Source organism: Rhineura floridana, chromosome 22 (assembly GCF_030035675.1).
Source record: "Rhineura floridana isolate rRhiFlo1 chromosome 22, rRhiFlo1.hap2, whole genome shotgun sequence".
In the NCBI taxonomy this organism is placed as follows: domain Eukaryota; kingdom Metazoa; phylum Chordata; class Lepidosauria; order Squamata; family Rhineuridae; genus Rhineura; species Rhineura floridana.
Window position 1 is genome coordinate 7,784,570 of NC_084501.1, and position 26,474 is coordinate 7,811,043.

At 50.1% G+C, this 26,474-nt stretch overlaps 2 protein-coding genes across 3 annotated transcripts; one reads left to right on the forward strand and one right to left on the reverse strand.

Moving 5' to 3' along the window:
- The first annotated feature begins 1,325 nt into the window (after positions 1–1,325).
- Positions 1,326–19,801, forward strand: KAT5 (lysine acetyltransferase 5). Of its 2 annotated transcripts, XM_061605769.1 has the most exons (14): positions 1,328–1,529; positions 1,617–1,683; positions 3,171–3,239; positions 4,073–4,209; positions 4,549–4,728; positions 6,150–6,230; positions 7,825–7,899; positions 8,042–8,290; positions 9,577–9,666; positions 11,659–11,799; positions 13,541–13,634; positions 16,680–16,839; positions 17,646–17,727; positions 18,914–19,801. In XM_061605769.1, exons 1-14 carry the CDS (start codon positions 1,344–1,346, stop codon positions 19,046–19,048), a joined length of 1,746 nt encoding a protein of 581 aa, XP_061461753.1. In that variant the 5' UTR covers positions 1,328–1,343; the 3' UTR covers positions 19,049–19,801. The 2 variants fall into 2 exon arrangements, with proteins under 2 accessions (XP_061461754.1, XP_061461753.1); XM_061605770.1 differs by lacking the exon at positions 4,549–4,728 and having other exon boundaries at positions 1,326–1,529.
- On the reverse strand, positions 18,716–26,193 carry RNASEH2C (ribonuclease H2 subunit C). Its single transcript, XM_061605772.1, has 4 exons — positions 25,922–26,193; positions 24,685–24,800; positions 24,474–24,593; positions 18,716–21,131 (listed from the first exon to the last, which is right to left on the reverse strand). Exons 1-4 carry the CDS (start codon positions 26,082–26,084, stop codon positions 21,102–21,104), a joined length of 429 nt encoding a protein of 142 aa, XP_061461756.1. The 5' UTR covers positions 26,085–26,193; the 3' UTR covers positions 18,716–21,101.
- Positions 26,194–26,474: the final 281 nt, after the last annotated feature.

Genomic DNA, 26,474 nt, shown 5'->3' on the forward strand with positions numbered 1-26,474 from the left:
TGACATACCGACTCCACAGCCCTGCTTCTGAATACCAGTTGCTGGAAACTGCAGTGAGAGTGCTCTTGTGCTCAAGTCCTGCTTTTGGGCTTCCTAGAGACATTTGGTTGGCCACTGTCAGAACAGGATGCTGGATTAGATCGGCCACCGGGCTGATCCAGCAGGACTCTTTTCATGTTCTGATGAAAGCATTTCTGCACATGTTTAAAATGCATTCCTTTCATCACCCATGTTACTACAGCCAACACACACACAGCTAGTATTAGGAGCAGGATTTTCAGGTCAGATTATCTTAGCTATCTCTGAAGAAGAACAAGAAAAAACTTTCATGCTATTTTATGGTCATTTATTTTAGGCCTAACAAAGGACTTACTTTATTATCTCTGTATGGAATTCTAATGGACAAAAAAAAGCAGGTTATTTTGTAGTTCCAGACAAGAAGTCAGTGTTGCAGTCTGTTGCAGGAAAAAAGGTGTCATGTGTCGCATTAAAGATTTAACTCATCCAGCAGGCTCTTCTTATGTTTAACTGGTTTATTTGTGTATGGACTAGAGCCCTCTTAACCACAGCTGAGTAGTAGATTGCCTGCTTTGGGTGCAGAAGATCCCAGGTTAAATCCCTGGCATCTCCAGTTAAAAGGATTAGATAGTCAGGGCTAGAGAAAAACCCTTCTCTAAGACCTTATTCGGAATAGGAATTGGTGTATCTTTACAAGTGAACAGGTCCGTTTAATATTGCAGCCAAATTCTATGTTTTATATTGTTGCAGAATTCTCAGTAACAAAGAGAGAGAAAAGGGGACCAATAATGAGAATAATTTATCAGCCTGCTTCTAAACATGTTTACTAAGAAATAAGCCCCAATAAGGGTTTCCTCTCTGCAAAGTGTGTTCAGAATGGACTGTGTGCAGCTTCATCCTGCGATGTAACTTTACTCCCAACTGAGGTGGATTGTGATTCTATTCTTCTCTCATGGAAAGAGTTCAGTGGTAGTTGAAAGTTTGCTTATTTTCTAGTCTGCCATTGCAGGGCCATGATTTTTGCCAGGTACAATTTGGCCATGTTATACTTGGTGGAGATGGAGAAGAGACATAGTTAACTGGCTGCCAAGTCTCAGGGTGTGAAGGCTGCCTTCTCTATATTTGAATATATTAATAAACAACCATAAACAGATATATGGGAATATATTACTTTTTCAAAAAATAAGAGGGCAAGTTCCGCATCCGGGGACCGTTGCCCAGCTACGTGTCAAAGGCTTCAGCTTCACTTCCTGGGCGCCACGTGACACTAACGCCTGCCAGTCTGCGTTTCTCTATGGTAGCCTATTGCTGGCTTCCCTCGCCACATGATAGGACACCATAGAGATAAGAGAGACGTCTGTAGAAGGCCTAAGAACCAAAAGAAAACAGGAAGTTGTCGTCTGGGGCATACCAGAAGTGATCAGTTTCTCTCTCCCCACCCCGAAGTTGTTTTGGTAGATGCCGGAAGAGAAGGCCCCGGCTTACGGCGAGGGTCCAAGATGGCGGAGGTGGTGAGTGCGGAGCCGGGGATTGGGGGGCGATGGCGGGGTCTCGTTGGGGGTGTTGGCCCTGGGTCCTAATATATCTCCCTCTTGCAGGAGGAAGTGACCGAGGGGTGTCGCCTCCCCGTGCTGCGCCGTAACCAGGACAACGAAGACGAGTGGCGTGAGTGAGGGGCGGAGCCAAGACGGAGGGGGAGGGGCCTATGCCCAGGGGAGGGGCTTTTAGTGGAGGGGAGGGGCTTTTAGTGGAGGGGCGGGGTAAGATGTCATTATGGCGGAGAGGGGAGAATTCTCATCTCGGCAGCAAATCCTGCCCATATAAATGTTGTCAATGGCTTGGGTCGGGTGAGGCTGGAAAAGAAGGTGGAGGCGAAGCCAAGGATGGAGATGGCGAGATGGGTCTTGGGGCCGGGGATGGAGTCAAGGAGGCCAGGAGGGGTGGCATGCGGCAGTGGCCAGCACTGCAGGGGTGGCATGGCCAGGGCCACCATGCTAAACAGTCAGTGTGGGGTCTGGGGAGAACAAGGCTTGTTTGTTTGATTTATATACTGCTTTGTATTTCAACAAAAATAGAAATCCCAACAAAAAAGATTTTTTTGTACAGTACAAATTTCACATTTACACTTGGCAATGATACAACTACTGCTAACTATGGGGAACGTTTGTCATTCCAGGTGTTGCTGAACTGCAACTGCCATCATCCCTGGCTGTTGGCCATGCTTGCTGTTAGACTTAAACTCCCATTAGCCCTGGCCATTGGCCATGTTTGCTGGGGCTGACGGGAATTGTAGTTCAGCATCATTTGGAGGGCCAAAGGTTCCCCTCATCTGTCTTAGCCTAACAAATGCTCTTTGCCTTTGGGTCCCCAGATGCTGTTGGACAACAACTCGCATCATCTCTAGCCCGCTTAGCTAGTGGTGAGGGATGATGGGGGTTATCGTCCAACAGTCTCTGGGGACCCAAAGTTGAAGAACATTGACGTAAACTACTTAAGGTTGTTGTGAGGATAACAATGGGGAGGGAAGAACTGTGTGTGTCACCTTGGAGCTGAGGCCTGGCATAGCTGCGGTGTAGAGATGGGCCAAGGTAGGAGGGAAGCTAAGAGTGTGAGCCTGCCTACTTGGAAGCAAGTCCTGCTGAATACAATGGAGGTACGTGAGTTAGGATTGGAGCCTCAGTCAAGGTGGTGTAGAGCTTAGAGGTCTCTGGGGATTTGGGGAGCAGCCAGTGGAGGACAGGATCCAGTAGAATCTGGGGTCTGACAGCAGAAGGCTTTAGAGGAGCCACAGGGATAATGCGAGAGGAAGGAACATGAGAAAAAGACATTTCTAAATGCACACACGCCCAAAAGTATTAAACCCAACACATTTTGATGATTTTTTTATCAAGGGTATTTCAAAATAAAGCACTCTGGCGTTCTACATGTGGCAAAGGGAAGTCTTAACATCTTATGGCAAAATCATCTCCTAACAGTCTGTGATTTTGGCCCCCAGCCCACCCCTGTTTGTTGGCAGAGATGAGTCCCAGTGGCGGATGTTGGTTCTCGGGGAAGGGCTGTAGCTTTTTGTAAGGAACATTTCAATGTTCCACAAAATGGATTTCTTTCTCTTTTCATGTCTCCTTAGATAATGTTTTTCTTCCTTTCAACAGCACTGGCTGAAATCCTCAGCGTCAAGGACATCAGTGGCCGGAAACTTTTCTACGTTCATTACATTGACTGTAAGTAGAGTTAGAAAAGGAGTCGGGGTGGTGCTGGTGTGGGGAGCAGGACTGTAAAAGGAAAGTGGGGTTTTCTGGAATGGGATGATGAAGAATGTCTAGGAAGACAACAGGTTGTAGCAGATGTGAGGGATCTTTGGCTTGCTACAACTCCCATCAGCCCCAGCAAGTATGGCCAATGGCCAGGGCTGATAGGAGTTGTAGTCTAACAGCATCTGGAGGACCAAAGGTATCCCAGAGGGGCCTCTACAGTCTGCGTGTAGACCTCACAGTTGCAACCAGCGTCCTAAGCAAGGGATCTGTGAATGCACTGGCCATGGGTAAACATCCTTCCAATCTGTACCAGTCCTCCTAAATTTGGGGAGGTGGTGGGGCAGTGCAGGGTTTGCCCCTGACTTCATACTTCGCTTCGGAGGCATCCCTGAAACTCAGTACGGTGTCGGAGACAGGACTCCCATCCTTTCTCTGTTGGAATGTGGGCAGGGTCCAAGTGACCGCAGAGTTTGGCTTGCCACCGACATCAGCCAAGACATGTTGACTTTTGATTCTAGCCCTTGGAAAGCTTTTTTTTTTTTTAACGTGTGCACATACATAAGAAAATATGGTCACAAAAAGGAGACAGCTGCCGGTGGCAGCCACTGTAAACAGGGCAGGTGGGGAGAAAGGCGGAAGCTTTGTGCGCTGGCTGGAAATATGTGTTGGACTTAAGGGGGGGGGGCTGCTGCAGCCGCTGGCCACATAGCAGGGCTCTGGTTGGCTTTCCTGCTCTCTTTTATCATTGCCTCCTTAAGAGACGGGGGTGGGAAAATTATGCCTTGCCTTGAACCGTACAGTTAACAAGCGCCTGGACGAATGGGTGACCCACGACCGGCTGGACCTGAAGAAGATACAGTTCCCTAAAAAGGAGGCCAAGACTCCCACCAAGAATGGGCTGCCTGGATCACGGCCCAGCTCTCCAGATCGTGATGTGGTAGGCGGACCTGCAAGCCCTGGGGAGGGATGCTTTGGAAGGGAGTCCAGTGGTGGTGGTGTTCTTAGTACAGGCCCGGGGAAGAGAGTGCTTTTATCAGCATTGGGGTTGATGCCCTGCCCACCCACCTCCAGTTCCCCAGGTCACTTCAGACCAAGGGCAGAGACTTCATCAGGAACGGGGCCTTTGGAAGTGTTGTTGGTTTCCTTCTGGTCTTGTCCCTTGTGTCCTCTTACGGTGCCGCCTGGCCCGCAGCGCGTGGGGATGGTGGCCCCCGGAGCGGCACTGCTGCCCCTTGCCCCCTGTGTTGGTAACGCCCATCTTCCTCCTCCCACTCAGAGGAAGACCTTGGATCTGTCTCTACAACCAGCCGCAACTCCATCCAGCGGTAAAACTCTGCCCATCCCGGTGCAGATAACCCTCCGTTTTAACCTACCTAAAGAGAGGGAGGCCGTCCCCGGCTCGCCCGACCAACCCCTCTCCTCCAGCTCCTGCGTCCAGCCAAACCATCGCTCAACGGTACGAACCGGCGCTCGGCCGCCCCGGCTCGCTCCTTTTGTGTCTTTGTCTACCCGGCACGTTCTCAAGAGGCCGCACCAGCTGGGCGGGGTTGGGCTAGGTCTGGGCCGGCAAGGGAGGCCTCCAGGGAGAAGCCTGGGGGGCATTCTGGCCTTCATCCTGAGGGCCCCCTCTTTCCTCCCGAGTCAAACCAGAGCAGTGCAGGTGACCTCACAGGACAAAAAATAATAAAAATAATAATTAAGAACCAGTGAAGCCCTGGCTCAAACTCAACCTTGAGCAGAGTGCCCTTTGTGCAGCCTCAGGGGTGCCCTTATGTAAATGAGAGCCCAGTGCTCAAAAGCACATTGCTCATCAAACTTAAGCTCTTGAGTGTCATTCAGGATCTGCGGCTTGTGAATGATAATGGACTGCCACTGAAAATGCTGCTGATTTCCCCCTTGCCTCAGCTGAAGGCCGTTGAAATCTGGTTTGAGACCAATTTAACTGCCAAGGTCCCTTTGCTGAACCACAGGTCTCAGGGTTCTTTGCTTCAGGGCCATGGCCATTAAGCAAGTTAAAAATTAAGATTTGTCGTTTGGAAGTGCCCTGGCTATGGAGTCTTCTAGTTTGGCAGAGCTGCCCATAGGCATTGGATCTCCGTACCCCCTCTCCTCCTTTCTGTGATACGTCTCTCTGTAAACCCCATAAAACGCACCCTGTAACCTCCCCGAGGTGTTCCTGTATAAACGGTCTCCGCCGCTGGGAAAAAACTAAGCTGTGCGTGTACAAACAGACCTTCTGTTGTAGAACGATTTGCTTCTCAGACGTGAGATTTGGACAGAAATGATCCCAAGAGACTGCTGGACAAACTTGGCCTGAGTTCCAAAGGGAGGGGATGAGCGATCTCTATAAACATTTGGAAGGGCTCCAGCTCAGTAGCAGAGCATCTGCCTTGCATGCAGAAGGTCTCCCGTCTGAAATCCTAGATCAGAGCTTGGAAAATTTACTTTTTTGAACTACAATTCCCATCAGCCCAATCCAGTGGCCATGCTGGCTTGGGCTGATGGGACTTGTAGTTTAAAAAAAGTAAATTTTCCAAGCTCTGTCCTAGATAGCCATTGACTGTCAGCATAGGCTAGATGGTTTGATGCGGTATAAGGCAGGTCCCTCAGTACCCAAAGCGGACAAACCCTGGCCATAGCTCCCATATGACTTTCCTTGTCTCACATCACCCTTCAGTGGTTGTTGAAGGGGTCGCTGCACAGCCAGCCCACAACGCGGGCTGTGGGTCAAAGTCACCCTGTTCTTTGCGATGGGGCATGCAGGCGGGGAGTTTCCTTGGGGTGTGGGGTGGAGGGAACGACGAGTACAAATGGCTGCTGAGGAAGGGGAAGGATGGCCCCCTGCAAAATAACCTGTTTTGTTTCTATCTCTTCCAGAAACGGAAAGTGGAGGTGGTTTCTCCAGCAACCCCCATCCCCGCTCCAACCGAGACGACGCAGGCATCGGTGTTCCCCCAAGTAAGCTGCTGCGGACCCTGCTCGAACATTTCTTTTTGGGCAATGGGACTATGCCAGTTGGGGTGGCATGGGGGAAGGGAGATTTAATGTGTTGAAGAAGAGCCTGCTTGCGTTTCCGCAGACTCCTAGGGAGCGGAAGCTGTTTCTCCAGTTACTCAAACAGAGGGTTGATGAAATCTTACATTTTGGGGGGGGGGGGTTAGCAAGGAAACCAAACCGGAATTCTCATCTTTGTGGAAAACCACATTGATCTGGGATTCAACTTACAGACCAGGAAGCAGGCAGGGCGATGGGCGGCACAGAGTGGCGCCTTGAGTCACTTTTCCCTTTTGGGAGGGCAGGTGGGCTTTACTTGTGCCCCCATGAGGGCCATTGGTCTGAAGGCACATGATGCAGGTCTTGTTGCTGAAGCTAAGCAGGGCTGGGTCTGGTCAGTGCCTGGACGGGAGACCCGCCTGAGGACACTGCCCTGACTTCTGGAGAAGAAAGGTGGGATATCAGCGTAGTTAAAAAAAAAAAAATACTTACAGGAGGAGAGCGTTTTACCTTCCAGTTAAAATTCCTTTGTGACCCCCAGAGGGCAGTGATGGCCACCAACTTGGTTGGCTTTAAAAGAGGACTAGACAAATTCATGGAGGATATGGCTATCAATGGGTACTAGCCACGATGGTTATGCTCGGAGGCAGTATGTTTTGAATACCAGTTGCTGGAAACTGTGGGAAGGGAGAGTGCTCTTGCGCTCAGGGCCTGCTTATGGGTTTCCCCTGGGGATCAGGTTGGCCACTGTGAGAACAGGATGCTGGACTGTATGGGCCGTTGGCTTGATCCAGCAGCCGGGCTCTTCTGATGTTCTTACCTATATGTGAAGGGTGTCTGCGTTGCCTAGCTCAGGGTTGGGGAACCTCAGATCCACGGGCCAAATGCCACCTCTCTGTCTGCCCCATGGGGACACTTTTTCAGGCCACACCCCTCGCCCGCACAGCTGGGCACTTTCCATGAGTGTTCTTGCCTGGCCGGAACGTGTACTTGAACTATAAAAATGCTTCTTGCTCGCCTGGGCAGAGGATAGAGAGATATGGGCGAGCAAACGAACAAGTGTTGCTCCACCCACATTTTCTTCTGGCCCCTCCCATCACCGGCAAGTGGTCCCCGGAAGTGGCCGAGAAGGGAACGCGGCCCTTGGGCTGGAATCATAGAATGGTAGAGTTGGAAGGGGCCTGTAAGGCCATCAAGTCCAACCCCTGCTCAATGCAGGAATCCAAATCAAAGCATTCCTGACAGATGGCTGTCCAGCTGCCTCTTGAAGGCCTCCAGTGTCAGAGAGCCCACTATATATCTAGGTAATTGGTTCCATTGTCGTATGGCTCTAACAGGAAGTTTTTCCTGATGTCCAGTTGAAATCTGGCTTCCTGCAACTTAGAAAAGGTTCTCCACCTTCCTCAGTGAGCCTCACGGAGCGATTTTTGAGCTGCCTTCCAACGCTGTTCCTGCCTGAGTTGGAGAGGCCAGCAGGAAACTTTTTCCAGCCGACCGTCTCTGCCGTGTGTTTTTTTTCTTTGTGTGATGCCATGGCCCTGTTGTTGTCTTCTTCCAGAACGGCTCTGCACGGCGAGCGGTGGCTGCCCAGCCTGGCCGGAAGAGAAAATCCAACTGCCTTGGAACAGATGAGGTAAGCACCAGGGCCTGGGGCAGTGCTGCTCCTGCCTGCTTCTTCTTGAGATGGGGGCACCGGTCTGGAAGGAAGAATGTGGTGCTTCCCCATTCACCCTGAATATTTCCCCTCCGCTCCCTGACTTGGTTTTGGCGAGCAGGACTCCCAGGACAGCTCAGACGGCATCCCCTCAGCCCCGCGCATGACAGGCAGCCTGGTCTCGGACCGCAGCCACGACGACATCATCACGCGCATGAAGAACATTGAGTGCATTGAGCTGGGGCGGCACCGCTTGAAGCCGTGGTACTTCTCGCCCTACCCGCAGGAGCTCACCACCCTCCCCGTCCTCTACCTCTGCGAGTTTTGCCTTAAGTACGTCAAGAGCCTCAAATGTCTCCAGAGGCATCTGGTAGGTACAGCTCCCAGGACCCAGTTTGGTCAGCCTGTCGTCCAAGAGGCCAGGTCAGCCAGGCCCGGATTGATCTGGTGCCCAGCCAGCTGTCGGTCGTCAAGACCGGTCACTACCTGGGACTCTGCCTGGTGGCTACCACGGGGTTGCTAGTGGGTGTTCCCCTGGGTAGACCTGTCATTCAGGCCTGGCTGTTTCTCAGACACCAGGTCTATTTTCCTGGCCTCCTGGTTCTCTGGCCCAAGTCAACCTCTTGTCTGGGCCAGCCTGCTCTGGCAGGTAGACCTGATTCCAGCCTGGGACTATGCCTCCTCCTAGGCCACTTCTGCACTTGTTAGGCCTATCGCCCCAATCAGCTGTTGGAGGCCAGGCAGGTCTGTCAGGCTCAGCAAACCTGGTCTCCTGATCTCAGTAGACCTGTTGTCCACGATTGGTAGACCTGAGGGCTGTGTTCTACCTCCACAGTTGGGAGGCAGTTTGGTTCTGAATACAAGTTGCTGGAAATCGCAGGAGGGGAGAGTTGCTGCTGTGCTCTGGTCCTGCCTGAGGGCTTCCCAGGGGCATCTCGCTGGTCTCTGTGAGAACAGGATGTTAGACTAGATGGACCACTGGTATTGGGAAGTCATGCGCTTTAAAAGTGCATTGGATGTGCTTTAAATGTATGGTGTGGATCTGCCCAAATTGCTGGAAACCACAGGGGACAAGAGTCCTGTTGTGCTTATGTCCTGTTTGCCGGCTACCCATTGAGGCATTTCGTCGCCCACTGTGAGAACAGGATGCTGGACTAGATGGCCCACTGGCCTGATCCAGCAGCCAGGCTCTTCTTAGGTACCGCAGCTGTACTACTGAGCCACCATCCCTCAAAGAACATTGTCGGTAACAGTGACTCAAAGTCAATAGGCACCAGCCACCCCTGTCCAATCGATGTGATTCCTAGCATCACAAGGACCTAGGAATTCATCTAGAATTTGTATATTTGTTTTTAATGTTTTTAATTGCTTTAAACCGCCCAGAGAGCTTTGGCTATGGGGTGGTATATAAATTTAATCAATCAATAGTTCAACCTCACCTGCCCAAAGGCAGGATCTATTTCATGATCCAAAGTGCAGTTTTCCACAACCAAAGAGCAGGTGTGGCCCCAAAAAGGAGTTTCCAGAGCCAAAGTAACTTAAGGAAGCAAGCCCCACAGGGAGTCTCTGCATCCGATTTAATCAATTTTATTCCCCGTTTTGTTTTTGAGAGAGAGAGGAGCCGGGAAACTCAACCTGTGATTCTCTTGTTTGCAGACGAAGTGTGATTTGCGGCATCCCCCAGGAAACGAAATCTACCGCAAGGGGACGATCTCCTTCTTTGAGATCGATGGGCGGAAGAACAAGGCAAGAGTAGTTGCTGGGCACAGGGAAACTGGGATTCTAGGAAACCTGATTGTTGGAGCATTGTGTATGTGTGTGTGGCCCCATCTGTACTGTACATTGAAAGCAGTACGATATCCCTTTAAACAATCATGGCTTGCCCCCAAAGAATCCTGGGAGCTGTAATCTGTTCAGGGTGCAGAGAGTTGTCAGGAGGTTCCCATTCCCCTTGCAGAACTACAAATCCCAGAGCTCCCTGGGAAGAGAGATTGGCTGTTAAACTTAGAAATAGAACTCAGTGAAGGACACGGGTCTCCTAACAACTCTCAGCACCCTTAACAAGCCGTTTAAAGTGATACGTGTAGCGCAGATGCAGCCTGTGCATATGTGGGTTGTGGAGGGAAGTGGTGGTGGTGGCTGGTGGAAGGGAAATCTCATCCAACACATGCGCGCTCGCACGCACACACGGTTGGACTCTTGCTTTGTCTAGCCAAGGGGAGGGAACCTGTGGCCCTTCAGATGTTGTTGGACTACAGCTCACAACTGCCTCAGACAGCATGGCTGATAATGACCGGAGTTGTCGTCTAGGAGCTTCTGGAGGCCACACGTTCTCTACTGAAGATCTGTCCCAGTGCTGTCTACTCTGATTGGCAGCAGCTGTTCAGGAACTCAAACAGAGGACTCTTTCCTAGCCATGCAGTGGTTCCTGAGATCCTTGTAACTGAGTAGTAGGGATCCTTTGGCCCTCTAGATGTTGCTGAACTACAACTCCCATCAGCCCTAATGGGCATGGCCAATGGTCGAGGTTGATGGGAATTGTAGATCAGCAACTTCTGGAGGGCCAAAGGTTCCCCCACACCTGTTCTAATGGGAGATGCCAAGGACTGAACTGGAGAGTTTCTGCATTCAAAATGGACCATAGAGTTGGAAGGGGCCTTAAGGCCGTTGAGTCCAACCTCCTGCTCAATGCCGGAATCCAATTCTGTCACTGAGCTAGGGCCCATCCACCCTCTTGAACGTAGCAGCCTAGGAACACCAGATCACGCTATTTGTCTGTTCATCTATTCTGGGTGGCTGCCAATCCCTCAAGGTATTTCCCACCCTTTGCTAACAGGACATGCCAGGAATTGAGCAGGGGACCTTCCACAAGTAAAACAAATGCTCTGTGACTTACGCTTGGGCCCTTCACGCTTACATGCTCCATCAGGAACAGAAATGTAAAACGTTCAAACAATTTTTACAAGGAAAACAGTATATTAGCCCCTCCCTGCTGCCCAGCTAAAAAAATTAAACTAAATGCGAAGAAGGTAACAGTATTTTCTTAACTGTTGTAAGCTATGTGTGTTGAGCTCTACGCAAGGCAGAATGGATCCCAGACATTTCGCGGAGACATTCACAATGGCAAGGAAAGAGATGGGGGACTGATATTTTCAGTGCTTGTTGCTTGCAGTCCTTTACTGTGAAAGTCTTTTCCTTGCATATCTGTTTCTTTTCTATTTTGCCTGCCAAGATTCAGATATATTTTTAAAATGAGCTGGGGGGGGCAGTGATTCCTTCTGACCAAAGCGCTGTGGGGCTTGTGGGCGAAGCCTCATGTTATACGGCAGGCATGTTTTTGGAAGTGTTGGAACTGACCTCTAAGCGAAAGTGGTCCTTGGAGAGGGGAAAGATGTTGAGAAGTTAAACTGATGGGTTTATATTCTCTCTCCTCCGCTTGCTCCCTTGTTTTTTGTAGACTTAATGCAACAAGCATCTTATACTAATATCCCTCTCTTCAGAACTTGGAATGTAAATTCCCTAAGGAGGGAAGCATCTGGTTTCTAGACACTGTGCTGTATGGAGCCAAGGGGAAAAAAGTTCATAGTCCTAGCTTCACATTTGAAATGGCATGGGATTCCCCCTCCCTCCCCAACTCAGCCTTGCCCCTTAACCTCTTGCTGCCGGAGATGAATCCTAAGCATTCCTTTCTCGAGGATATGCTCACCCTTTCTGTGTCTCTTCCGTCCCGTCCCTTAGAGCTACTCGCAAAACCTCTGCCTCCTGGCCAAGTGCTTCCTGGACCACAAGACCCTCTACTACGACACAGATCCCTTCCTCTTCTATGTCATGACAGAGTACGACAGCAAAGGGTTCCACATTGTCGGCTACTTCTCTAAGGTGATCTTCGAAGGCCTTTGTTGGAATATTGGCGATGGGGCTGCTGCTGCATGGTTCAAGAACCCCTCATCCACTTAATGGCTACCAGCCACCTTGGCTATGTTCTCCCTTCGCTGTTGGAGGCAGTGTGCTTCTGAATACTGGTTGCTGGGAATCGCAAGTGGGGAGAACGCCGTTGTGCTCAGAGCCTGCGTGCAGGCTTTCTGTAGGCAGCTGATTGGTTACTGTGAAAACAGGATGATTGATGAGATGGGCATTTGGCCTGATCCAGCAAGCTCTTATGTTAACTTGCCCCATTTATTCTCTATTTGGACAGAGCTGGGAATAAATTTCTAGACGCGCAATTGACCATGCAAGCACTGCACATTTCCATACTAACAGTTTTCATATAATCATAGAATAGTAGAGTTGGAAGGGGCCTCTAAGGCCATCCAGTCCAACCCCCTGCTCAATGCAGGAATCCAAGTCAAAGCATCCCTGACAGGTGGCTGTCCAGCTGCCTCTTGAATGCCTCTGGTGTCAGAGAACCCACTACCTCTCTAGGTCATTGGTTCCATTGTCGTATGGCTCTAACAGTTAGGAAGTTTTTCCTGATGTCCAGTCGAAATCTGGCTTCCTGCAACTTATTCTGTGTCCTGCACTCTGGGACGATCGAGAAGAGATCCCGGCCCTCCTCTGTGTGACAACCTTTCATGTACTTGAAGAGTGCTATCATATCTCCTCTCAGTCTTCTCCAGTAGTCTTTAGAATCATAGAATAGTAGAGTTGGAAGGGGCCTCTAAGGCCATCAAGTCCAACCCCCTGCTCAATGCAGGAATCCAAATCAAAGCATTCCCGACAGATGGCTGTCCAGCTGCCTCTTGAAGGCCTCCACTGTCGGAGAGCCCACTACCTCTCTAGGTCATTGGTTCCATTGTCGTATGGCTCTAACAGTTGGGAGGTTTTTCCTGATGTCCAGTCGAAATCTGGCTTTTTATCTTTTTTTAATTGCCAACTTAAAATATATCTACAGTAATATTTTATCATATGGATCTTAAGAATTTCTAAACTGATAACATTTGTAATATTATATGTTACAATTATATATATTACAGACACATTTTCATTTCCATAATTCATGTAAAAGTCATCTTTCTCGTTTCAAATAAATATAACTTAGTACCATCAATCACTTTAAATTAGTTATAGGTGTTTTTCCTGCCTCCGAGAATCAAGGTTTCAAATAATTTTTATTTATTTTTGTTGCAAGAAAGAAGGGAAGTGCATGGAGGTTAGGGGGAGAGCTGGTACCAACAGGATAATGTTATCCGTGGGGCAAGTAGGTGTGGATCTCCACAGTGCATTGGAGACCCATCCATCTGACTGTCATAAGTCCAGCTTAGTCCTGATATTTCACTAGGCATTACATTTTTTGTTTTCAAGGCTTTCTTTGCAGCCCTAAAGACTACTAGAAACTTGATTTTAAAAAACAAAATAAAAGCTGAGGGCGTACCATTCTTCAATTCTGCTCTAGGTCTGAAACAGCAGACACTTGGAACAGACACTGCCCTAATGGAATGAATGGTCATTATCTGAGTTGTGGTCAAATCTGAATAGCCTCTTTTGGATAAAAGATGCAGAGTGGAAGAGGGGTGGAGAATCTACTGTCAAATCTATATACTTATGGTTGAGGATCCTGGGGAAGGTTGATATCAGAAGGGCTGGAACAGTGAAATTTAACACGCTACTTGTTTTGCCACAGGAGAAGGAATCCACAGAGGACTACAACGTGGCCTGTATCCTGACTCTGCCCCCTTACCAGAGGCGTGGCTATGGCAAGTTGCTGATTGAATTCAGTAAGTAAAACCTCTTTCTGAGACCTTCAGTTTGAATCTTAACAGGCTGTTGTCTAAACCCTCCTTGCATCCTCCACTGTTGTTCTTTCTGGATTTGCCCCGACCATTTCGGACATTCCCAAAAGACACGCTTCTCCCCAGTGTGCCGGGATCTGTGAGGCCCCCTCTTAGAAGCGCCATCTGTGCATCGAATTTAGATTGTCTCATGCGCACATGGAGTCCACCATTGATGTGTCTGCACCGCAGCTGTAGAACTCCCTCATCTTGGGGACCCTCCAAAGCTGTGTCTTGAGCATCTCCTCTCCCCCCTGCCACCCATGTGTTGCCTAAGCAGTCTTTTATTTTCACTTTTGATAGCTTGGGCTTCAGTTGGGTGGAGCATTTCTGCTTTGACAACTCAGCTGCTTATTATTACTATTTTTAAAAACTACAGAGCTGTGTTTGTTTTTATGACAATTATTTACATCCTACGTTTCAGGCTGTAAATCCTACCAAGGTGGCTTACTAGTAATATGCAATCACATGTTTGTGTTTTAAAATACAATACAAATATTAATGTATCGAAAACACATCAGGATCCTTCCCACATGGCGGTTGATAGTAGATCACCCAGTGGCAATGGGTGGTGAGGCCCTGAGGTGGTCTTTACCTGCCTGCCTCTCTGTTCTGGAATCCTCACAGAGCAGGTGATAGTTGCTCACTGTTTTCTGTTTATGTTCTGCGTATTACTGTACGCTGCGTTCTTGCGGTAAAGAAAATGGCGTTCCCTTCAGACCAGGGAAAGGGAACCTGTGATTCTCCCAGATGCCGCTGGCCTACAATTCCCATCATGCCTGACCATTAGCCATGCTGGCCGGGGCTGATGGGAGTAGAAGTCCTCCAACAACATGTGGAGGGCCAAAGGTTCAGCAGCCCTTGCTTAGATGCTGATACCTCCTGGTCCTTGTTAGGGGGAGCAATAGAACAACTGGCCACAGCCACAAATGTACAAAAACCCCAGACCCTTTGTTCCAAGAACCTGGATTGTGCCGTGAAAATGACACCTGCCTGTCAGGACTAGCCTCTTTTGAAAGAACTTCTAGGCTGTTTCCGAGGAAAAGTGATTTTGCTTGGATTCTAAAGTGCCGACTCTGCTTCGGGATTAGCTCTGCCAGCCTTTGTGCTTGCTTCTGTATCACCTTTCAGACCATTATGCTCAGGGCAATTGAATGGATTGTTTTAATTAGTAGCAGGAAAGATCTGTCTATCTTTGGGGGTGATACGAATGTCTCAAAAGGTACGACTGCCTTAATGAAAAGATGGGATATCATTTTAATTTTTTTTAACTATGAATACCGTATTTAGGACTAACGACAATCTGATTTTGACGTTTCAAGACCTGCGAGCATTCAGCTGTATTTGGAAAGGCTTTGGATTTCTTCTGTGGGTTAGAATATACTATGGGGAATGTGTGAAGAGATTGTAATATGTAGTTGCATTATGTTTTTTAAAATCTGTCTATCTATATAATGACTTTTTAAAGGCTCATTGTGAAGGCCCCGAAAAGGCCACCCAGAACTTCCCACCTCAGGAAATGGAGGCACCTGAAACCATTACACTCGCCATCCCCACAGAGCAGTCTATAAACCAGCCAACCCACTAGTTCTGTAGTCCAAAATGTCTGCAGGGCACCAGGTTGGGGAGCGCTGCTTTCAACAAGCTGCCTGCTCAAGTTTGTTGTGCTGCCTCCTAGCCTCACAGCGGAGCCTCCTTATATCCGAGTGTGCCTGTTCTGTAGAGTAGACCAGGGGTCCCCAAACTGCAAGCTTCATTCCGATGGTCTGCAGCAAATCTGTAAGAATACGATTAAAAATCATGCAGCGCAGTGCGTTGCAATTGATACCAGAAGTAGAAGAGTCGTTATGTGGTTCGCCAAGACCATTGGCAATTTTCTAGCGGCCTGCGGGGAAATAAAAGTTTGGGGACCACTGGAATAGATAGCCCCCCTTTCCCTGTTGCTGGGAAAAACGCGCCTAAGACTGCTGGCTCCAAGTTCTTCCAGAGATTATTCCTGTACAGTAGGGCCCCGCTTTTTGGTGTTCAGCTAATACGGTGCCAGCGGGGTGATCAGCGCTGGAGGCGGGGCTGGAGCTCCCAGCGGTCCAGCTGATCTCACTGGAAGAGGGGAAGATCAGCTGTCGAACGCTACAGCTGATCTCCTCTTCTGGTGCGATCTGCGCTCAAGCTGATCGCGCCGGAGGAGGGGAAGAACAGGGCACGATCAGCGGGTTAGATTCCAGGCCCCCGCGCTACAGCTGATCCACTTTTTGGCGGTTTTTGCTTTTTGGCGGGGGTCTGGAACCTAACCTGCCGTATGAGTGGGGTCCTACTGTATTTTTTTTATGAAACTTGGTTGCTGTGTTTTTAATTAGTATTATTAAAGTCTGGCTCCTAAGGGATTTTCAGTCCCTCATTTTATATAATATAATAATAAAATTTTATTTCTGAGTCGCCTATCTGGCCGAATTAACAGCCACTCTAGGCGACATACATTAATACACTAAGATACAATATAAAATAGATAAGACCATCAATCATCTAACCCAGTCTTCCAGTTAATAACACGTTAACAACTAACCCATCCCAGAAATCCCATAGGCCTGCCTGAATAGCCAGGTCTTCAAGGCTCCAGAGAGATGGGTGGCACTTTCCCTGACTCTGCCACCTTTATTTAATTTAATTTTTATTAATTTGTCTCCCTGCTTTTCCTCTGAGGAGCGTAAGGTGACGTACGTGGCTCTCCTCCCTGCTTTTATCCTCACAAGCACCACCCTGAGAGGTAGTTTTAGGCTGAGAGGCTGTGACTGGCCCAAGGTCACCCAGTTGAGCTTCATGGTGGAGCTGGGGATTTGGGCCCTGCCCTCCCAGACCTCAGTCTGACACTCTTAGCTGCTATACCATGCTGGTTCCTTCCATCCACCCCTTTGTTCTTTCATATGCAGCCCCATCTTCTTACCGAAACCCACACTGGTCCCACTCCACACTGTCTCCCTCTTTCCTCTCAAGGCTACGAGCTCTCCAAGGTGGAAGGGAAGACGGGCACTCCGGAGAAGCCTCTCTCAGACTTGGGGCTCCTGTCCTACCGCAGCTACTGGTCCCAGACCATCCTCGAGATCCTCATGAACCTCAAATCAGAGACCGGAGAGCGTCCGCAGATCACCATCAAGTGAGGGCCAAGTAACGCATCTCCAAAGAGGAATGCGAAGGCGTTATTAACTCCTAAAACACCTGAGGGCACCCCTTGGGTTGCCCTTGGTGCTCAGAGGCCTTCTGTACGGCCCCGTGCAGGTGCCGATGCCGCCCCCTCATCACTGAGTTTTGCCAGGGGCAGGCGATTCTAATGGGGAGGACGCCGTGCAAGGGTATCCTTGTACGCCATCATGTCCAGAATATTGCATTACTCCCAGCCTGCCAAATAGCTGCAGGCTGGGGAGGCGGGACAGAGTGCGATGGGGAGGCAAAGGCGTGTGTGATTATGTGCATGCAAATGGAGTATGCACTTACGCGTGTGAGTGGCTCTGACCATGCCTACTGGCATGCGGCCCCCGACTGCCCACCTCATGCGTTGGAATCATTGAGTCATAGAACAGTAGATTTGGAAGGGGCCATCAAGTCCAACCCCTTGCTCAACGCAGGAATCCAACTTAACGCATCCCTGACAGGTGGCTGTCCGGCTGCCTCTTGAAGGCCTCCGGTGTTGGAGAGCCCACCACCTCCCGAGGTCACGGGTTCCATTGTCGTACCCCTCTAACTTGCTGCCCATCTTGTGATCCTCAAGGGAGGGGGGAAGGTTGCCCTAAAAGATGTAAGGGGGAAGAGCAAGTTCTGTCGCTCCAACAGTCGTCTTTAAGGCGGCCCACTCTGTCCCCTCTGCTGCCCCAAGTGCATGCTGGGATGGTCACTCTGTGCCTCTTCTGTATGCTTGGACTGCACTCAAGCCTCCTTCTCCTCACCCCCTCCACCCCTTTCCAGCGAGATCAGCGAAATCACGAGCATCAAGAAGGAAGACGTCATCTCCACGTTGCAATACCTCAACCTCATCAACTACTACAAGGTAAACCCAGGCTGAATGAACGGCTGTGCAAAGTATTCCAGAGAGTCGAGACCCCAACCTATTCAGGAGCCCTTTTGGGGGCTTAACTGTAAAGTTCCCCCCCCCATTGTTTGGGTTTTCTTTCTAGAGTTCCTGGCAGATCAGGACGCAGATGGGCTAAACAGGGACCAGGCGGCTTTCCAGATGATGTCGGACTCCTCTGCCCGCACAGCCAGTAGTCAGGGATGCTGGGAGGTGTAGTCCATCCACAGCTGGAGGGCCTTCAGGTTCCCCCCACCTCTGGACTAAATGATCTTGAAGGAGGGAAGCGATGGAGAAACATGAATCAGATCTGCACAGACTACACTGATTTGGGATGGATGTGCATGCTTCTGTAAGAGCATTTTGGCAGGGACACACACACGCATCCCGCTTTAAAAATAACACACAGTTGTGTCATTTGTGGAGTCCTGCTGTTTTTGCTCATCATGGGGAGAGGGACTGGAGTCCTTGCAAAGTCCCAGAAGGCTAAAGTGGAGGAAGGCAGCTGTTCTTGGTGGCGAGGAATACAGGAAACTGCACAGGGCAGCCTTCATGGAGCTCGGGTCCTCTAGAGTGCTTGGACTACAGCTCCTATGAGCCCCGGGCAGCATGGCTAATGGTCAGGAAGGATGGGAAGTGTAGTCCAACAGTTTGGTGGGGTGCAACAGGGAAGACGGTACACTGCAGCGAGATTTGATGTGGGGCACGGAGTAGAACTGCAGGACTACAAACCTGGTAGAGCAGAGTCAGACCTTGGGCAAGTTACTCATTTTATTTGCCCTCAGCTTTCCCTGTCTGTAGTAATGGGGGCAGGGGGGGAAATGTGTTCCTTCCTCCCAAAAAAATGTGACGAATCTTTCCTGACAAGATTCCAGGAGGAGGGATGGGCGGGGTAGGCACGGCACACTCTTTGCCACAGCAGATTTACCTCCGCCACGAAGAGCGCTAGAAACTGGAAGATTTAAAAAAAAAATCAAAGAAATCTGAGAATGAGCTTTGCTTTCAGTATTTATTATGCAGAATCTCAGGCACTCAACGGTGGTGGTCACAGAAGCAGTGGGAGACGGCAGTGTTTCAAATATACACGTATCCCTTTCATGAGGACTAGGCTCTCTTTTTTTCTAAATCAGTAAGCAAGGAAAACCAAAATCTGTCTCTCTTTTAGGGCCAGTATATCTTGACACTCTCAGAGGACATAGTGGATGGACACGAGCGTGCCATGCTGAAGCGAATCCTCCGTATCGACTCCAAGTGTCTGCACTTCACGCCAAAGGACTGGAGCAAGAGAGGAAAGTGGTGAGGGCAAAGAGCTGCCCACGTTGACTAGGGAATGGATGCTTGTAGGCCGTTCACCCTCCTCTTCCTCCCATTCTCTGACGGTGAGGATCAGGCAAGGGTGCCCGTGCGCGCTTTCAAAGACTGTTTCCAGCCAGCTTTCAAAGACAGGCATTGTTGGCCTGCCAGACCTCTTGAGGGGGAAAATCTGGGCCCCGTGTGCCTTGGACTTGCCTGGCTGTTTGTATATAGGACTTTTGTGGATCCCTCGTTGAATTGAGCCGTTGTGTACAGATGCTGATAAAGCACAGACGAAGCGACCCAACCTGCTCTCCTTTGGGACTGGATTATTTATTTATAAAAACCACCACCAAGAATCAAAGGCTGGAGCCTGCCTCCTTGAGTGACAAAGACATTTCATGGGGGCTACTCCCCCCCCCCGGGTATCTATATATCAGCTGCAGGAAGAGAAAGCATTTCTGCTGCCCTCTTTCCAGAGGGAAGTTGTGCTGTGCAGTCTCAGACAAGAGAAGCCGCCGGGCCAGCTCCACAAGCCCCTCTATGACCAGATCTCTGAGCCTGCGGTGCCATTCACAGGGGTGAAGGTGCGGAAAGGAGGGAGAATTGTTCCGGAGTAGCAGGCGGCGTGAGGACTTCTCGCTTTCTCGCCCCCTTTCCCAAGGGTCTTCGTGAGCCAGAGGAGGAGGAGCCTTAAAACAAAAAAGCAAACCCCACCCAACTTCTGTGCTCAGAATAAATTAACAAAATGGTTTTTAAACTGTGTGTATATCTTTCTTCTGTGTACGTTCTTCTCTTGCACACAACAAGCGCCTCGGCCAAGCGAGTGAGACCCTGAGAAGGAACGTTGTGTGTGTTACACGGTAGAGGCGGCCACTTCAGCCTAAACCTCTTGAAACTTAGCGTACCTTGTAAGGGCATCCTCCCAAGCGAGTGATGGCCATCACCACCAACTTGGACAGCTTTAAAAGAGGATTAGGCAAATTAATGGAGGAGGAGGAGGCTATCGATGGCCACTAGCCTCAATGGCTATGCTCTGCCTCCATGATCGGAGGCAGTGTGCTTCTGAACGCCAGTTGCTGGAAACCACAGGAGGGGAGAGTGCTCTTGCACTTAGGTCCTGCTTTTGGGCTTCCCATTGGTGCATCTGGTTGGCCACTGTGAGAACAGGATGCTGGATGAGATGGGCCACTGGCCTGATCCAGCAGGCTCTTCTTACTTTATTAAGAGGTGTTCAAAGCAAAGCCTTTACGCTACAAACTAAAAGCAATTTAAAACTAGTTGGCTCTCTTTTCCTAATAAACCATAGAAATTATTTATTTATTACATTTATCCCCTGCCTTTTTTTTCATGATAGAAGCCCAAGGCGGCTTACATGTGGTTCCCAGGTGGTCTCAGCTGGCCTCATGTGCCTTCAGACCACAGCCTGGGACCTATAGGAGTATTATCCAATTAAGTTCTACTCAGAGGAGACACACTGAAATTCATAAAACGTTTTTCATGTCTATTAACTTCAGTGGGCCTTCTCACAGTAGGAAAAGCACTGAACACAACCCACAGCTGGAGGGGTATGTAAACTTCAGGGGCTGCAGCACGTTCCTGGGAGGCAAAACATGAGAATTAAACCAGTTTCAAAATGGTCTTATGTAGGTAGTTATACAAACAAGAAAGGCAGCAGAAACCAAGTATAACAGCAGGCTCCTAGCTGACGTGCCTTCAACGTGATGTAGCACATTCTCAAAGCCCCCCCCCCCCTGGCAATCCCATGAAAACTTAGTTGAAACCAGAATCGCAGCGATCTGAAACAAGCCAAATTGTACTCAAATGTTATTACCATACAAGAAACAAGGCTGAACCCATCTGTGGCCTGGCAGAAGCAGTGGCGCTGTACTTCAGTGGGGCCCGGAGGAACAGCAACAGCCAGTCTGAAAAGAGACGTTCTGGGGAAGAAGGTCCACTCCTTAGTCTGCCCCAAAATCCAGCACCGAGTCCAAGGGCAGCATATTTTCTACCGCACTGAACTTCCACGTGTGTTGCAACAGCAGCCGCTGGCCCACACCTCACTCCTCATCAGCCACGGGAGCATGAATCTACGAGAGGATGCACAAAAAATCCATTAGGCCATGCTCTCTACGTACAGCAGGAATGAGGGCACTCTGGAACGCCCAATGTTGGGATTACAGCTCCCATCGCCATCCCTGACCTCTGGCTGGCATTGATGGGAGCTGAGAGTCCCACAACATCGGCAGAACCAGTTTTCCCCAACCATCCTGCTCTTGGGGGGTTTCAAAAGAGACTTAGACAAATACATGGAGGAGAAGGTGGTCAGTGGCTACTAGCCATGATGGCAATGCTCTGACCCCACGGTCGGAGACAGTATACCTCTGAATCCTAGTTGCTGGAAACTGCAGGAGGGGAGAGTGCTCTTGTCGTAAGTTTCCCATGGGGACATCTGGTTGGCTGCTGCAAGAACAGGGATGCCAGACTGGCTGGGCCATTGGCCTCATCCAGCAGGCTTCTCTTACGTTCTTGCAGCCCCTTTCCTGCCCACAGATCGGAAAGCAACGCCATCTTACTAGACACCGTCCTAAACTGAGCAGAAAAGATGGTGTTTCTGCTCATAGAGAAGGAACTACAGAGTTGAGCCATTTAATACAGGGCTAGGGGACTTGTGGCCCTCTAGATGCGGCCGGACTTCAATTCCCATCAGCCCCAGCCGGGGTAACCAATGGCCAGGGATGATGGGAGTTGTAGTCCAGCAGTGTCTGGAGGGCCAAAGGGTTTCTCCAGCCCTGCACCAATAGTCAAGTGCTAGAACAAAGAAGGCAGGCAAACCTCCCCATCTGCATCAAGCTTCTAGTCCTCACCGATGACGCTCCGCATTTGCGCAGCTTCATCCTACATGCTACCTGTCCTCCACAAAAGCTTTTCGTGCCTTCACCACCCCCTGCCAGAAATTGTGGGGGTGGGGAAGAGAGCCAAACTAGGAGCTTAAAACCACTTGGTAATCCTCACTTTCCAAACCCCGTAACTAAGGGCCAATGTTAGTACAGCGTCTGTCACTCCAAGAGCATTAAAAAAATTGGTTACCCCATAGAAGCAGAGCCGGAAGGATTCTTGTAGGTCAGACCAGCAACATGTGGAGGGCAACTTCCATCAGCCCCAGACAGTGTAGCCTTTAGCCAATGCCCAGTTGTGGTCTACAACTCCCATTGTCGCTGGCTACGCCAGTTGAGGCTCCTGGGAGTTGAAGTCCAATCATTTTGGAGGGCTACAGATTCCTCACCCCTGCTCTCAGTTGCTGAAAGAAACCCGGAGTGTCCTGAAGAGACAGTTGTCTAGTGTCTGCTGGAAGACTTCCAGCAAATGAGAGTCTACCCCCCCCCCAATCGGCTCCATTGTCGAATAAATTCCTCCTCAAGTCCAAAATCTGAAATCTACCCTCTTGCCTTTGATCTAGGCCAGGGATTCCTAAACTTTTCCCCCACCATGGACCACTTGAGAGTTGCTGAGGGTCTTGGTGCACCACTTTATGATTTTTCTGCCTGCTGTAGCAATTGTAATGTGCTGTGCCAGCAGGGGTGTAGTCATCCAGGGTCTCAGGGGGTCTTAGACCCTTTTACCGTTTTGGGAGCAGGGTCCCAATGTCTCCAGCGTCCTACAAGCCAATCAGCATGAAAGGGGAGACTGTGTTAGCCACTGAGAAGAGTCTTCTAACATGCTTGTCTTTTCTTGCTGATTGGAGCCAATCAGAGGGAAAGGTGGAGAGTCAGCAACTGAGAAGAGTCTTCCCAGTAGCTAACAGGCATCTTAGTATGTGTTTTTACATTGTTTTTACATTTTTTTTAAATTGTGTTTTTAAATTGTTTTTACTTTTTTTAAAAATTGTGTTTTTAAATTGTTTTTTGTGTTTTAAACTTTCTATATTTGTTTTTAATTGCTGTAAACTGCCCAGACAGCTTTAGCTATGGGCGATATATAAATGTAATAAATCAATAAATATCACTCTCCTCTTTCATGCTTATTGGCTCTTAGGGATGTCTGTTGTTGCAGGAGAAGGCACTAACAAGGTCTCGCTCTCAACCCCGGAGCCAAAAAAGAGGGAGTAGGGGGGCATGGGTGCTGCTATCATGAAGGGACCCCACACTCTTGAATTTGCCACTACTGTGCACCGGATGCTGTCCAGTTATTTTAGCTGAATTTTATTATTGCTTCCTTTATCTCTTACGCTGTGTTTCATCGTATTACAGTTTGCATTCCACAAAATTCAACTTGCTGTACAACAAAATTCAATGTAAGAAATAAAAAGCAACAGAAATATAATTAAAAATTAAGATGACTATTTAATGTGGACACACCACGGACCGCATGAACGAAGCTCGGACCACAGTTTGGGAACCTCTGAACTAGTCTTTCCCTCTGGAGCAGCAGTGGACAAGAAGCCCCAAGGCCTCTTCTGTGTAGCATGTAGCTCTTCAGATACCTGAGGATTGTTACGTCCCCACTTCCACGGGCCCACCCTTCTCCAGTTCCTCACACCAGAATAATACCAAAACCAACAGGAAGTGCGTGGAAGTCTGTTGCCAAGAGTTTGGTGGACACCAGAAGGATCTCCAGACATGCTTGCTGGCCATTCCGTCCCAGAAGAAGTGACACACAACGTGAACACCAGAAGCTGCCTTAGCCCAGGCCACACCACTTTGTCCATGTAGTCCAGTGTTGTCTACTCTGACTGGCAGCAGCTTCCCAGGATGTTAGGCAGAGAAGGGTCTCTCCAATAACCTTCAACTGGATCCTTTTATTTGGGGGCGCCAGGAATTAAAGCTGGGCTCTTCAGCATACAAAGTGGTGGCTCCATCCCTGAACTACGACCTCGGCCTTTAGATCGGCCTTCTCCAACCTAGCGCCCCCCCCCAACTGTTTCTGGACCACAATTCCTGTCTAGTCCAAAACATAAAATGAAAATAAAGATCGAAATAATAAAGATAATAATAAAACATCTGGATGGTGCCAGATTGGGAAAGGGTGCCATGGATCGGGGATGCGGAAGCCTTTTCAGCCCCTGGGCTGCACGTCACCTTTGTGCAGTGAGCTAGTTTCCACCTAAACTCACAACACCCTTCGCTATCCTCCACCCAGAGAATCAAGAGGCCTTAAGAGAGCCAGCATGGTGTAACAGCGTGGGAGGCCAGGGTTCAATTCCCCACTCCGCCACAAAGCTCGCTGGGTGGCCTTGGGCCAGCCACTGCCTCTCAGCCTGACCTACCTCACAAGGTACATCATCAGAGTTCTAGGACGCATTCTAGCCACGAGATGTGAAGCACGAGGTGCAAAGCAGTGAGGTAACGTGACTTGGGGAGAGGCCTGGAGGGCCATATGTGGTCCCCGGGGCCTGGGATTCCCCCTCCCCCCCTCTTTAGATAGATACTCACCCCTTCAGCAATCTTTGGCCAATGGAAGGCCATGAGGAGCTCATCGCTGCTGTTAGGGGCCCGCTCCAGGGTCCACATGGTCAGCGACTCAAAGGTCGATTTCACGCGCACCTGCCGCTCCTGTGGAAAAAGAAAGGGGGGCAACCAATGAGGATCAGGGGACTGACCCTCCCCTCTTCGTCCGACCACCACCACCACCACATCTGCTCACCTGCACTGGCAAGAAGGGTGCCACGTCTTCTTCCAACACCAGTCCCACATACCCTGCAGGAACAAAGACGTCCTTCCCTATGAGACTCCGGCCACGGAAGGACACAGATGACTCTCCTGGATGGCGATGGGGAAGAGAGAGGTCAAAAAACCCACAGAACTCAGATGGGATACTCACAGCCTTGGCTGTCCGGGCGGAGAAGAGCCTTGCCTGCTATCCAATCGTTTTTAACTGAAGGTGCCGAGGACTGATCCAGGGGCCTACCACATGCAGAACACGTAGAATCATAGAATCGCAGAGTTGGAAGGGGCCCATAAGGTCATCGAGTCTAACCCCCTGCTCATTGCTGGAACCCAACTGAAAGCATCCCTGACAAGTGGCTGTCCAGCTGCCTCTTGAAGGCCTCCAGTGTCGGAGAGCCCACCACCCCCCTGGGTCATTGATGCTGTACCGCTCTAACAGTTGTCGTTGTACTGCTCTAACAGTTAGGAGGTCGGAAATACCTAGTCTGGGCAGATGCACAAGAAGCTGGAGCCCCTGCATTTTTCACAGTTGGGCAGAAGAGGTCATTTCATTATTGCAAGGCACTCCACCCCTTGCAATGCAATCCTCTCCCTCTTCAGGGGTGTAGTCGTCTGGGATCTCAAGGGGATCTTAGATCCCTTATTTTAGGGGGAAACACGGGCCTTATGTCTCCAGTGTCCTAAGAGCCAATTAGCACAAAAGGGGAGTGTTAGCCACTGAGAAGAGTCTTCTCTCTTGCTTCCTTGCCCTTTCTTGCCGATTGGAGCCAATCAGAGGGAAAGGAGGGGAGTCGGCCACTGAGAAGACTCTTCTCAGTAGCAAACAAGCTCCCATTTCATGCTGATGGGCTCCTAAGAACTTTTGTTGTTGTGGGAGAAGACATTACGAAGGAGAAAGCAGCATTCAAACCTGGCCAGATTATTCTATAACCCTAGAAGTTTATAGCATCTTAGAAGGGTGCATGGCTGCTGAGAAGTAAGGCTGCAATCCAACAAACGCTTAACCTGGGAGCAAGTCCCCCTGAATCCAATGGAGCTTACATCCGCGTAGGCATGTATTGGATTGCAGCCTAAGTTCCCCCCGAGTTAAAATGGAGCTGCCTTCCAGGGTAACCGGCGGCAGGGTCGCAGCCTTAGAGCCCCCCCCCCCCGGGAAAGTCTCCTGCTACTGCTGCCGCCGCCTCGCCGTAACAGCACTGTAATGCTGCGCTCACCGTCGGGCTCGGCGGGCCGTCGGATGGCCGGCTCGAAGTACCGCCGGACTTCCGCGCTGCCATCGCGCTGGACCGCGCACGGGAGGAGATGGAGCTGTTCTCGGGGCGCCGCCGGCAAGGAGGCCAGCGCCAGCCGCGCTGGACCCCGATCCGAGCTGGCCATGAGGAGTAGCCCTGCGCCGCCGCCGCCTTCCTCCTTCCCGCTAAGAAGCCTCTCTCCGCCTTCTGCTCCTGTCTCCGCCCCGTCCAGGCATCCACTCCCGGGTCGCGCCTAGCGCAGCGCCTCCTCCCTCCAGTGAGCCCCGGCGGCGGCGGCGGCTTCTGCTTTCCTCGGGAAAGGAAGCCTCGCATGCGACGGGGCTCGCTCTCCTCCATCAGCCTGATTCGGATCCCGGGCCCGTTTAGCGCGGAAAGGCAAGCCTGGGGAGTTTACTCCCCAGTAAAGGTTGCAATGATGAAACTGAGGTCATTATACTCTGGACGCATCATGAGAAGACAGGATTCACTGGAAAAGACAATCATGCTGGGAAAAACAAGGGAGTAGAAAAAGAGG

Bases quoted from the DNA above. Each gene is read 5' to 3' on its own strand.
- KAT5 (XM_061605769.1), top strand. From the start codon at position 1,344: ATGATAGGACACCATAGAGATAAGAGAGACGTCTGTAGAAGGCCTAAG. The intron at 4,210-4,548 runs GTAGGCGGACCT...CCTCCCACTCAG, and splicing joins GCTCTCCAGATCGTGATGTG to AGGAAGACCTTGGATCTGTC. The intron at 13,635-16,679 runs GTAAGTAAAACC...TTTCCTCTCAAG, and splicing joins CAAGTTGCTGATTGAATTCA to GCTACGAGCTCTCCAAGGTG.
- RNASEH2C (XM_061605772.1), bottom strand. From the start codon at position 26,084: ATGGCCAGCTCGGATCGGGGTCCAGCGCGGCTGGCGCTGGCCTCCTTG. The intron at 24,801-25,921 runs GTGAGCGCAGCA...ATCGCCATCCAG, and splicing joins ACGGCCCGCCGAGCCCGACG to GAGAGTCATCTGTGTCCTTC. The intron at 21,132-24,473 runs GTGAGTATCTAT...ATCCTCTCGTAG, and splicing joins GGCCAAAGATTGCTGAAGGG to ATTCATGCTCCCGTGGCTGA.